General features: G+C 45.7%; 1 protein-coding gene across 10 annotated transcripts in view; it reads right to left on the bottom strand.

The window, feature by feature from the left end:
* The window catches only part of LDB2 (LIM domain binding 2), a 388,081-nt gene that overhangs the window by 67,654 nt on the left and 308,310 nt on the right, over window positions 1-12,117 (bottom strand). For all 10 annotated transcript variants that reach the window (XM_035005258.1, XM_035005261.1, XM_035005252.1 and 7 more), the window contains exons 4-5: window positions 11,183-11,305; window positions 8,435-8,518 (exon numbers count right to left, since the gene is read on the bottom strand). In XM_035005258.1, the coding sequence (XP_034861149.1) occupies window positions 8,435-8,518; window positions 11,183-11,305 (207 nt within the window). The remainder of the gene's footprint in view (window positions 1-8,434; window positions 8,519-11,182; window positions 11,306-12,117) is intronic.

The following is a 12,117-nucleotide window of genomic DNA, read 5'->3' as shown; positions in this document are numbered from 1 at the left end:
TAACATTAAGAAATCATATGTATACTGATTGCATTTATGCAGAAATTATGCATATGAATGGATAAACAGTAAGAGGAAACACAAAGAAAATATCTTTTGGCTGGGATACAGGATAATAAGGTGTTTTAAAGTCACGTTAAGCATAATGCAGAAAAAAAGTTTATGGATCTCAGCACCAAGAAAGTCTGGCCAAAGAAAATAGACAAAAATAATCACCCATGAGGGAATTTGTCTTCAAGATTTGAAAGAACACATTTCCAAAATAATGAAAAGGGCATCATGGCATTTAGAGTAAAAATTAAATACTGATTCAGAGCAAGTGGAAGCAGTGATATTAGAATAAAAATTTCACAGTGGGAACTATGAGAATTTCAGGGGGGAATTTTGCAGCCTAGAGAGATCTGGAGGCCCCTTGCCATGTTCTCCTTCTATTTCCTCAATGTATTCAAATTTTCTGCTCTTTAGATTTCCTTGTGAGGTTCTAGGTAGTGATTTTGAAAATCAATCACACACATTTTTCCCCCTAGATACTGTTTGGCAAGTGAATTCATCTGAATTCTATTGTGTTTTGGGGGGGGTGAGGGGAGGGTGTCATTCAAAATCTAGTTTCCATTTACCAGCAACTTCCATTCAGGAGACACTGGGTGCTGATTGCGATCTAGAGCTTCTGAGGTTCTAGAAGCACAAAACTAATCAATCTGTCTTCAGGTTGCTGTGTGTACTGGAGGAGACAGATGAGTGGAGTGATAGTTCTTATACAGGACCCACCAAGAGCTAAGCAAGAGAGCACGTGCCCAGAGCTCCAGGAGTAGTGGGGAGGGCAGATGCCCTGGCGGAGAGGCAGAGAGAGAGTCTCAGAGGAGGTGAGGCACAACTGAGTCCTGAAGGATGAGAAGGAGGTGGTCTGGGCATCCTGGATGGAAAGAGAAGGGTAGGAACAGTGTCCCAGGCAGTGAGTCAAGTCAAGTCCTATTGTGCCAATGCATGGCGGCAACAGACACACAGCATATTTGGGGAGCTGCCGGTGGTTTGTGTGGATACAGGATGCCATGTGAGATGGGGAAGGCATGTGGGGCAAGGCTGGGAAGCAGCAGGGTCCTGAGTGTGGAGGGCCTTGAGTGCCAAGGTCAGACAGCATGGTGAAGTAGAATTCCCTAGTGCCCTGGAAACCGCAAACAGTCCAATTTAAGTCATATGCTGAGACCAACGTGGAAGGGTATCCCCAAAGATATTAGGAGAGGAGGGAATTTGGGGATGCCCAGGTCCCCAGCTGAGGGGGCAGTGTGAACTGTAAATGGACCTACTTGTTCCAGTATCTTCAACATCTTGGGAAAGGGATCATACCTTATCCATTCTTGTCAACACCCCACTCCATCCCCTTTTGTGCCTGGCACATAGTAGATGCCACCAAAATATCTCTTGGTTAGATGATTGACTTAAAACTTAAAAACAAAACCAGAGTAACTTAAATGCTCAAGGAGGGAGAAAACTGTACAAGCCAATGTCTCCCTGCAGCGTGTAGAGCATGCAAGGACCATCCCCTTTATTGTTGATGGGAGATGAATGAAAATAGCACTTTCCACTTATGGCATCCTGGAAGTTTGCATCCTGCAGGTTTTCTTAAAATGCTTAAGGACATGGGGCACCTGGGTTAAGTGTCTGCCTTCAGCTCAGGTCATGATCCCAGGGTCATGGGATTGAGCCCCGCATCCTGCTTCTCTATCTCCCTCTGCCCCACCCCTGCTTGTGCTCTCTCTCTCTCAAATAAACAAAATCTTAAAAAAAAAAAAATAGAGAGCAACTCTTTTTTTTTTTTTTTAATTTAGTTTATTTGACAGAGAGAGACACAATGAGAGAGGGAACACAAGCAGGGGGAGAGGGAGAGGGGGAAGCAGGCTTCCCGCCGAGCAGGGAGCCCAATGCGGGGCTCGATCCCAGGACCCTGGGATCATGACCTGAGCCGAAAGCAGATGCTTAACGACTGAGCCACCCAGGTGCCCCAAGAATGCAACTCTTGAGTTTAGCTCAGGTCATGATCTCAGGGTCGTGAGATTGAACCTGGCATTGGGAGTGTGCTTGAGATTCTCTCTTTCCCTCTGCCCCTCCCCCCACTGGCATGCATGCACTCTCTCTCTTTCTCTCTCTCAAATAAATAAATAAATCTTAAAACAAATTAAAAAATAAAAATAAATGCTGGAGGACATGGTTTCTGCCTACCTCCATTCTCTTTGTGGAATAGGAAATGAAATCAACATCAATTATTTCTTTTTCAATTTGGAGAATTGAATTTGTTAAAGCTATTTAAATTTAGAAAACAGTTACTGCATACAGTAAACATTCCCATGCAAGAAGTGCTTATAGGAAATTTGAAATGATGGCAATTCAAACCCTGAGTGAGAAAGGGCTTTCACTCTGATGAAACAAAAGGCAAGAATAGGAAGAAGGACCAAGCTGCTGGGTGTGTTGTCCCCAAGGGCTCTTCTCAGAAGCTCTGCGTGCAGGGGGCTCCAATGAATGACTCGACTCTTCCCAGTGACCCTCAGAAAAGCACACTTGGCAAATGAGAGATGGGACCTCCACATGCCTCCAGCTCACTAGAATCCAGAGAGGGGGGTGTAATACCCCATTTTTCAGATAAGGAAACTGAGGCTCAGAGAGGTCAAGTAACTTGTCCAGGGTCACACAGCTAGCAAGTGGCTGAGTTCAAATACATACGCCTGTCTGTCTGGTCCCCAAACCCAAGTGCCAGCATGAGGTGCTTTCCCTGACTTTGCTGTATTCTTGCTGGAACAGAACTCTCTCTAGAACCGTGCCACTCAGCTCGACTATACATTTTGGGCCATAACACCTAACTTGTGTTGGCACCTGAAACAAACTTAAAACTTACATTCCAGCCATGTGAAACTGCCTGGAGTTCCCCAAACCCACCGGCTTTCTCCATCCCCCTGTCACCACTTGTGGTGGACTCTTCATCTAGTCTACCTGGGACCACCTATTCGTCTTTCAGAATCAATTCAAAGGGCCATCTCCTCCTTGAAGGCTTGGATCCTCCCATGTCCACGCTCCAACAACCTCTCCCCTCTTCGTGCTTGGTGTGTGATCAAATCCCTACTCTGCCACTTACCAGCTTTGTGACTATAAAAAGCTACTTCTCTGTGTCTCAGTTTCCTCCCCTGAAAAATAGGCCTAAAGAGAGTCTCTAGTTCATAAGGTTGTCCTGAGTATTTAAAAAAAAAAAAAAGACTTCCTGCCAAGTACCTAGCAACAGTACCTGGTACACAGTAAGTGCTCAATAAATGTTAGCGACTACGTCGATCATGGTATTGGGAGAGAATCTCTCCCAGCACAGATTTGGTTTTCTTTTGTACCTGATGTACAGTGACCGCCTTGAAAGTTGGGGAGACCTGGCACAAAGAAGTTGTCTAATAGATGCTTGTGGAGTGAACAGCCCCAGCCTGGACGACTATCACAGGGACACTGATCCAGCCAGCCCTGGTCTGCCAGAGGTCCCTGAGGCAGGAAGTGTGACCACGTCTCATCAGAGCCCCATCCCTGCTCGGCAACCACCAGCTGCTGCTCCACGGGGACCGGAGAGCCGGTCGTGGCCACACCCCTCAGGACAGAGCACCTCCAGCCTCGTTATGCTGGGAGGAGACACGACACAATGGCAGGCGATGTGACAACTCAAATCAAATGACAACATCTGCTCTGTTGTCACCTCCAAAGCATCAGGTCACCAGATCCCCCCCCAAAGTGCTGCCAGGCGAGCGTCCGCAGACGGTGCCATCGCCGGCATTCGCGAGCTCAAAGCGCATCCACCGCGCTTCACCTGCGCCTTCCTCCAGCGCCCAGAGCCCCTCCTCCGGCAGCTCTGCAGAGCCCCCGACTGCAGGCCTCCACGAGAATGATTCAGAATTTCACGGCAGTCAAAGAACCTGTCTGGGCGAAGCGAGATGACTGGAATTGCTTACTTTCTGTACTGCTTAACTTCGTTACGTGAAAGACACAGCATATTGAAATTTCAGATGTCTGGACCATTTAAAATCTCCAGTCCTCCTTTCCAAAGCAGGATGCATGGAGTTAAAAAAAAAAAAAAAAAAAATATTCTGCTGGTTTAGAAGGCCATCGATTAATGTTTGCCAACACACGCGTCTGACCTCTTTTTCTGATCTGGGTGTGGTTTTGTAGCTCCTTGGTAACTATTTAAATAATACCTCATTGTGGAGAAAGGGGAACCCTCTGACACTTTTGGTGGGAATGCAAGTTGGTACAGCCACTTTGGAAAACAGCGTGGAGGTTTCTCAAAAAGTTGAAAATAGAGCTACCCTATGACCCAGCAATTGCACTACTGGGTATTTACCCCAAAGACACAGATGTAGTGAAAAGAAGGGCCACATGCACCCCAATGTTCATAGCAGCAATGTCCGCAATAGCCAAACTGTGGAAAGAGCCGAGATGCCCTTCAACAGATGAATGGATAGAGAAGATGTGGTCCATATATACAATGGAATATTACTCACCCTTCAGAAAGGATGAATACCCAACTTTTACATCAATATGGATGGGACTGGAGGAGATTATGCTAAGTGAAATAAGTCAAGCAGAGAAAGTCAATTATCATATGGTTTCACTTATTTGTGGAACATAAGGAATAGCATGGAGGACACTAGGAGAAGGAAGGGAAAAATGAGGGGGGTGGGAATTGGAGGGAGAGATGAACCATGAGAGACTATGGACTCCAAGAAACAAACAAGGTTTTAGAGGGGAGGGGGGAGGGGGGATTGGTTAGCCCGGTGATGGGTATTAAGGAGGGTGTGTACTGCATGGAGCACTGGGTGTTATACGAAAACAATGGATCGTGGATAACCACATCAAAAACCAATGATGTATTGTATGGTGGCTAACATAACATAATAAAATTTTATAAATAAATAAATAAATAAATAAATAAATAAATAAAACCTCAGATAAGCCCCTGAGGCTGGAGGCAAAGGCCTGGCACCTCAGAAGGATAGGGGAGCTCCAGGTTTTAAAGCAGTTTTATAAATGAATGCACTGGGTGATTGCTCAGCTGTCTTACGAATATCAGATGGTAAGAGCACTAATGAAATCTTTGATCCCAATTCTAATCCAAAAAAATCTTTGGTGGTTAGTAACCACTAACCAGGCCAGGTCTCATCATGGAAATGCCCATGTGCGTGGTTATGGGAACTGAGTGTGAGGTTCTGCTCAGCTTTCACCTGCCAAGTGGCTCACAACCGCCTTGAGTTATTGCTGGGAAGGGTGGCTTCTATCTGGACACCAGAGGACCCCTCCGCAGACTCCCAGGAGCCCTGTAGGCCCTTCCTTGTCAGCACAGCTCGCTGGAACTGTGGCCGACCACACTCCGCTGGCCTCCCCCAGCCCTGGAAGGGGCCACATCTTCTCCACGATAAAGGCCCAGCACCTGGCACAAGGCCAGGAAGACAGAGTGGGCTCAATGAAAGAGTCCTGAACCAATCAACAGAGGAAAAAGTGATGGAGGGAGTGAACAAAGGGAAGAATGGAGGCAGGAAGGACAAGTAGCTGCTGAGCCAGGATGCACGAGCAGAGGAAGTAAAAGGAGTGTTAGGCGGACCCAGAGCGAGAGAAGAGAGCCAGATGCTGTGTTGCTCTCCATGGTTCCAGTATGAACAACAATGATGGACATACTAGGTGCTCAATAAATTATGCCCATGAACACTAACTGGGTGCTTTCTGTCCGCGGACCCTGCGCTAAGCCGTTTACATGGATTGCCCACTTAATCTGCACGTGAAAAGAAGGAGCTGTCATTACTTGTGGCAAAGTGGTTAAGGCCCCAGTGAGAGATGATGCTGACTCCCCTGTCAAGGCAGGAGAGACACGGTCCAATTTCTGTCACTATCATTGCTCTCCCTTCTTACTAGAAAGGCAGCTCTGCATGAAGCTCATGGATTCTAGAGTCAGACAGCCCGAGTTCAAGTCCCAGCCCAGCCACTCAGTGGTAGAAGGCTGGGTGACTGAGTTCACTTCCTTGAACTCTCCGTGCCCGGCTCTCTCACACAAACCGTGCTAGGGCACATGGACCATTGTGAAAACTAGTGAAGTCAGGACATGCTGTAAGCACTACATTTAAGTGGTAGCCTTTGAAACAGGATTCCATATTGCCCAAACCCACACACCCTTCCTCCTGTCGCTGTTGGGAGAGGGGTTGGTGCTAATCCCTTCTTCCCCACCCCCCCACTCGGCAAATATGATCTTCTCAGTCTTTGGGGGTTAAAATCAGAGAATCGCAGAATGTGGGAACGAGGTGGGCCTTGTTGACCCCATGGTGAAAGTCACCATTTTACTGATGATAATAAGAGGAACTAGGGAGAGGGGAGGAAGGAAATTTAGCATTTATTCATCTATGTTAAATGCAGCTAAAAGATGTAATAGTGAATCTGTCCAGATTTCACCAGAGGGTGAGTGACCAAGTCTAGGACAGAATCCAAAGTCCCAGATTCCAATGTGGGGTCAGCTGAGGACACACAGTATGAAACATCTTTATCTGCCTGAGGAGAGGCGTCTTCAGATGGTTTAAACTAAACTGCTCATGGTCTCTGACAAGATGAAATGGCTAGCAAGGGAGGGCAGCCTTCTGAATTCCTGTGGCTAGAGCGTGCCACAGACCCCCACTTCCCCAGGCCTTGCTACCCACTCCCATTGCACCAGTGCTTCCATGGGGGCAGCTCTAAATGCAGAGCCTGGAAGTTTGGAAGAACCTAGCTCCAGCTACCCTGCCTTGAGGCACTTGCTTGTCCATCCACCCTCCTGGAGCGGGAACCACAGCATCATTACTGGAGAACAACCTGGTTCAGGGCTGCCAAAATGGTGGTGGTGTTGGGGCAAAGTAGGGTGGTGCGGAGCAAAGCCGACTCCGGCTCTTGCTGTGCCTGGATTCAGACCGAGGGCATCTAGGCAGGATGGAAAATGGCTCTTCTCCCTCTCCCCGGGAGGGGGACGCTGCCATGCTCACGTGTAATCCTTTCAGAGGCTTCTGGCCTGGTCGCCCGGCTGGGAAGCTGCTCTAAGACCTGGATCCTAAGTTACTCTCCCTCCCGCCTCTCCTGCCTTCTCACTTCATGTCCCGGCATCATTTATCTGCCTGGAATTCCATCCCCTAATCCAGGTCCCTTCTTTTCCCTCTAACGGGAATGTCCTTCCTGCCCCCTTCCTGGCTTTACCTTTATTCATTCTTTCACACTCAAGTCAGGCATCATCTCCTCCATAAAGCTTCTCTGAGGTATTCTTCTGAGAGGTCTCCATTTTGTACTCCCATAACTCCACTTGGAAACTTCCATCAGGGTTATTTACCATTTTGTGTATAATGTTCTCTCTATGGGTCTGGCCCTCATAGGAGTGGGTTTCTTGATGGCAGGTACCATGACTTTTGTCTTTGAATCTTCACTCTCTAGCCCAGGGCTGGCACATGGCGTTGAGTGTGTGACTTGGAAGCCTTTGTTCAAGTCGTTCTTAATTCACCGAAGAGAAAGTCTGGCCAAAGCATTTCAGCATTTCGACATATGCAAAACGATCATATACAGAAGGTTGGGAATACAAAACAAAATTCACAAACCGGCACAGCGTTTAGGGGTCAAGAAACAACAGCATAAACTCCGTGATGGGGCAGGGGGCTGGAGAAGTGGCTGCCCACAGTGACAATGAGGGAACTCAGCAACTCAGAGGCAAAGGAATGTGGAACGTGGCCACGGACTTCTTGTGGAATCTGGAGGACAATGCTTGCTGCTTTATGAAGGAAACCATATCCTCTACCTGCAACATGACGACTGCAATTCTACACCACAAACCGGAGTGACAGATGTTTCCCTTTTAGACCAAATATGGAAGCCATAGTTATTATGTAGGCAGAGAATTTTGCCTAACTCCTAATTTTTAAAAATCAAAACTGACTTTATACCCAACCCAGAAAATCTGTTCCATGTTACACAGAGAGTCCCTAAGAAGACTTAGAAATAAATGTCTGTGGTTCCACCAACAGGCTGAACGTCGGGGGACCCTCCTCAGGGACACTCCCTGGGTGGAGACACAGAGGAAGTGAACCCAACAACAGTACATCAGAAACTTGAGACAACCATGAGGGGCAGAGCGCCAAAACACTGTATGAGCAGACATTGCTGGCCTTTGCATAATTAATTCCAAGAGTCCTACAAACAGAGAGAGGAAGTTCAACCTTGACAAAGTCTAGGTTTGCTGCTTTGTTAATTAAACCCCATCCTCCATTGAACACACACACACACACACATACACACTGTGGTGTAAGACACACATATTGTGCTATATTACCTCATTTTAACTCCTTGGTTCAAGATACATATACACTTCTAAAGTACTTTTCAAATTCACCAGGAAATGTAATCAACCCATTGGTCTTACCCTGAGGTAGTTGAGGGTGAAATTTGTTAGTCCCATCCTGGTGATGTTTTTGGACAGCTGATCCAGGACCTGAGGATCTTGTGCCTAAATAGGAAAAAGAGAATCATGTATTTTATCTCTGCAAGATGGTGCCAAGAAAGTCTCAGACTGGGCTACAGTTGCTAAGAAATGCAATCTCAACACTGTCGGTTTTTCTCAGAGGGAAGGTTGCTGGAGATAATTTAATTTACATTTTGAAGACACTTGCATATAATGGCTCAAGGACATGTTTGGATCAATGATGCAAGATCTGTTGCCAGGTAGAACTAAAATGAGTCAGGCATGCTTTTAGTCCTTGGGAGAAACAGCCTTACTTCCTCTGTGAGAGGTCCCCATGTCTTCAGGAGGAGGGTCATGAAGTCCTGTCAGGACACTTCCAAGTCTCTGGCACTCAGCAGAGGAGGCAGGGTCTCTGGATTTGGTAGAGCCAGGCTTTAGGATTGGCCTTTGTTTCCAAGACTATATCTGAAAACTTGGTCACTTCTATGAAATTATATGTGTGTGTGTGTGTGTGTGTATATATATATACACATATATATATATATGTATATATATATATTTAAGAATTCTAAATTTCTTCCCCATTAAGCTAAGGTTAGAAATAGATGTCCTCAAAAGCATCACATTTTCCAAATTATCTGCCACATTTAAAAGAGGGATGTAATGTTCCATGGGCAACCCCATATGTTCTGGTGGGCTACAAAAAAAATAAAAATTCTTTCTGGATTTCATTGTGAGATGAGTCTCTTGGTTGACACTCTTTCTTTCCATTTGTCTTTCCTTTTTTCTTAACTGGCAGAAGCAAACTGGAGCTAAGCAGAGAGAGACTCAATAAACATCGTTTTTGTCTTCATGTCTGTAGTCATGAGACTACCTAGGTTATCTTAACACTTTAATTTAGACTTTCCTGTACTTAAATTTCCTCAGAGTCATGCAACCAATTGACTTTGTGTATTTCAACAAAAAACCGAAAGTCAGAGAAAAGAGTCTGAGCGTGTCACTTCTCATGTCAGTTTCTGGGAAGGGGTCCTCTGTGACACGGAGCCAGTATTTATGGAAGCCCTTTCACGTGCCGGGAAGAGCTGGTTCTACAGATATGCATCAGGTGGTTGCGGCCAACATCATACACATCAACTTTGCAGACAGAGGACAGGATAATAATAAACGGAAGGAAGGATGTTACTGCTGCCAAAGCTGCTGAAAGCTGGTCACCACTACTTGAAGAGGACCTACTACGTGCCAGGCACTCTTTTACGTCCTTTACACGCATTAACTCTTAATCCTCAAACCAGTCCAGTGAGGCAGACTCTATTACTGTACCCATCTTATAGATGAAGAACTGGGGAGCACAGAGATGCCATGTCACTTGCCCAAAGTCACACAGGAACAGGGATACACATGTATGTGATCTCATTCCAGGGCCTGGGCTCCCGACTGCTACCGTCTGCTGCCTCTTGGTCTATTTTTGAGAACACAAGAGTGGCTACTCTGGGATGTTTCAAGGGAGTAGAGGATGTGAACTGGGCTTTGAAAGTGGAGAAGAACTTAGGGGTGTGAATAGGCGGGAAGATTGGAGCAAAGGAGTGGGGTGCCACAGCAGGAAGTACAAGGTCAATGGGAAGGGGAGAGATTGGGTTAACCGGTAGGGAGGAGAGGGTCGAGGACAAAAGCCTGGGGAGACAGACTGGAATTGGATAGTCAGGAGACAGATGGCTCCTCAGCCTGGGTTTTGGAGTCCGTACCAGCAGAGTTGAAATCTTGACTTACCACTTGCTGGCTGAGAAACATGGAGCAATGTATCAAGCCCGAACCTTGGGTTTCTCACTTCTAAAGCAGGGATAATGATCCTGCAACTCTCTGGGTTACCGGGAGGGTTAAACAGAATGTGTACAGATGCTTAGCACAAGACCTGGCATAGCAAACACCCAGTAAATATTAGCTACTCTTATTGTATTCTCTTTTGATTGTACAGGGTCTTAAAAATCAGGCTCATTAAGTCTGATTTTGCTCCAAAGCTTTTTCACAGAAACTGCTGCATCATGCATTATGGAAGAGGGATTTATTTAAGTCAATGCCTTTGACGCCTTCTTCGGGGACTGCACTCAGCTAGCTCCTACCAAGTCTTACCTCTAAAACGTATCTCCAGATTGGCATCGAATCTGGCTGTGCACCTAGTTGGTGCTCAGTAAATGTGATGTGATTTATGGTTGAGTGAAACAGAGTGAACCCCAAATCGCCCGCTTCATTCCAACACCATAGTTAGGAATGATATAGACACAGATCTGAGGTACGTGAGCCCCACATCTTGTCAGATGGTTCTAATCAAAACTGGACACTGTTTTCCTTACTTCTTGTTTTATTTCCTTCCCCAGTTAATAGCCCAGGCAGAGCAGTACTTTATAATGACTCAGTGGAATTTAAGAAAAGTACAAACTGTTTATTGAGGTAACCTCAGTTTGGAGTTTAAAATAATAAAATATCAAAAAAAAAAAAAAATCTCACAATGCACCAAACTCAGAAACAAAGAAGGGGAAAAAAGGGCCTATTGAATAAAATGGTTGAGGGGAAAACTCAAAATTGAGAGTTCATTACCCAACACGTGAAGACTGCTGGTGTTCTTTCACACAGAGAGAACTGGACTTTTCCTCCTTGAGTAAATGGGATGGGGGGGAAGGGAGGAAAGAGTAAAATAGTGCTGAAATTACTTACATGCATGGCTAGAATGCTCCTTGGGACTAACTCTCTGTATTGTCTAATGGTAAAGTGCCATGTTTTTATTCTCATGAGATCATCAAAGGTGAACTCCAAGATCAGTCTGCCTTCTGTACATACCTAGAAGCGACAAACAACACACTCATTTGCCTTGCACTTTGTGAATGCCACATTTTTGTAACTCACACGTCGGCTGCTCAGCATGGTCTCCCTGGCTGTCCTTGGGCAGCGCTGGATCTTGGCAAGGATGTGACACGAGTGCTTTTGCACAGCACACTGAGACAAGCATGAGCTCCAGAATCCGTGGGTTCAAAAGACAGCACAGCTGCTTACTGGCCATGAGCTACTAGTAACTTGATTGGTTGCTGCCAAAACTCCATGAGCCTCTGGGTTTCTTCATTTGCAAATATGGGAACAAAACCTATATTATTGCAGTATTATGTCAAAAGCTCCTGGCATATGGCATGTCCCTGCAAAAATCATACTCTCTCACCTCCTCTTATCTCTGTTTTCATCATTCTTCTACCATCAGCGCATGAAATCTGGTTCTAATCGTGGTTGTCCTACTCTGGGAGAAAGTACCTAATAAAATAATTCATGCTTAAGTGTGACTTACTACAAGGTTACCCAACCAGAAGAAGTTTTCATTTTCAGGGACAAATTCCAGGGGGACAATGTGTAACCCAACACCGTCGGGATCAGTTATTGGCATGTGGAAAATAGAGGCATTCTTAGAGTGTCTTCCTTCAATCACATCCTATCGGCAGTTACAAATTCTGCTTGCATAAAAGGCCAGGCTTTGGGGGAAGGGGCGGTATCTTTCTAAGAAAAATTTGTATTATTAATGAAACATAGAATTTGTGAGGCTCTCTTCTTTGACAGGGTGATCATTTCTTCTTTTGATATTCAGATCATTTTTAGCATATAGTTCC

The sequence above is a fragment of the Mirounga leonina genome, unplaced genomic scaffold (genome assembly GCF_011800145.1).
Source record: "Mirounga leonina isolate KUSES-001 unplaced genomic scaffold, KU_Mleo_1.0 Mir_129, whole genome shotgun sequence".
NCBI classification, from domain to species: Eukaryota; Metazoa; Chordata; class Mammalia; order Carnivora; family Phocidae; genus Mirounga; species Mirounga leonina.
The sequence above is the reverse complement of the archived record's forward strand: the minus strand, read 5'-3'. Positions and strand labels throughout refer to the sequence as shown.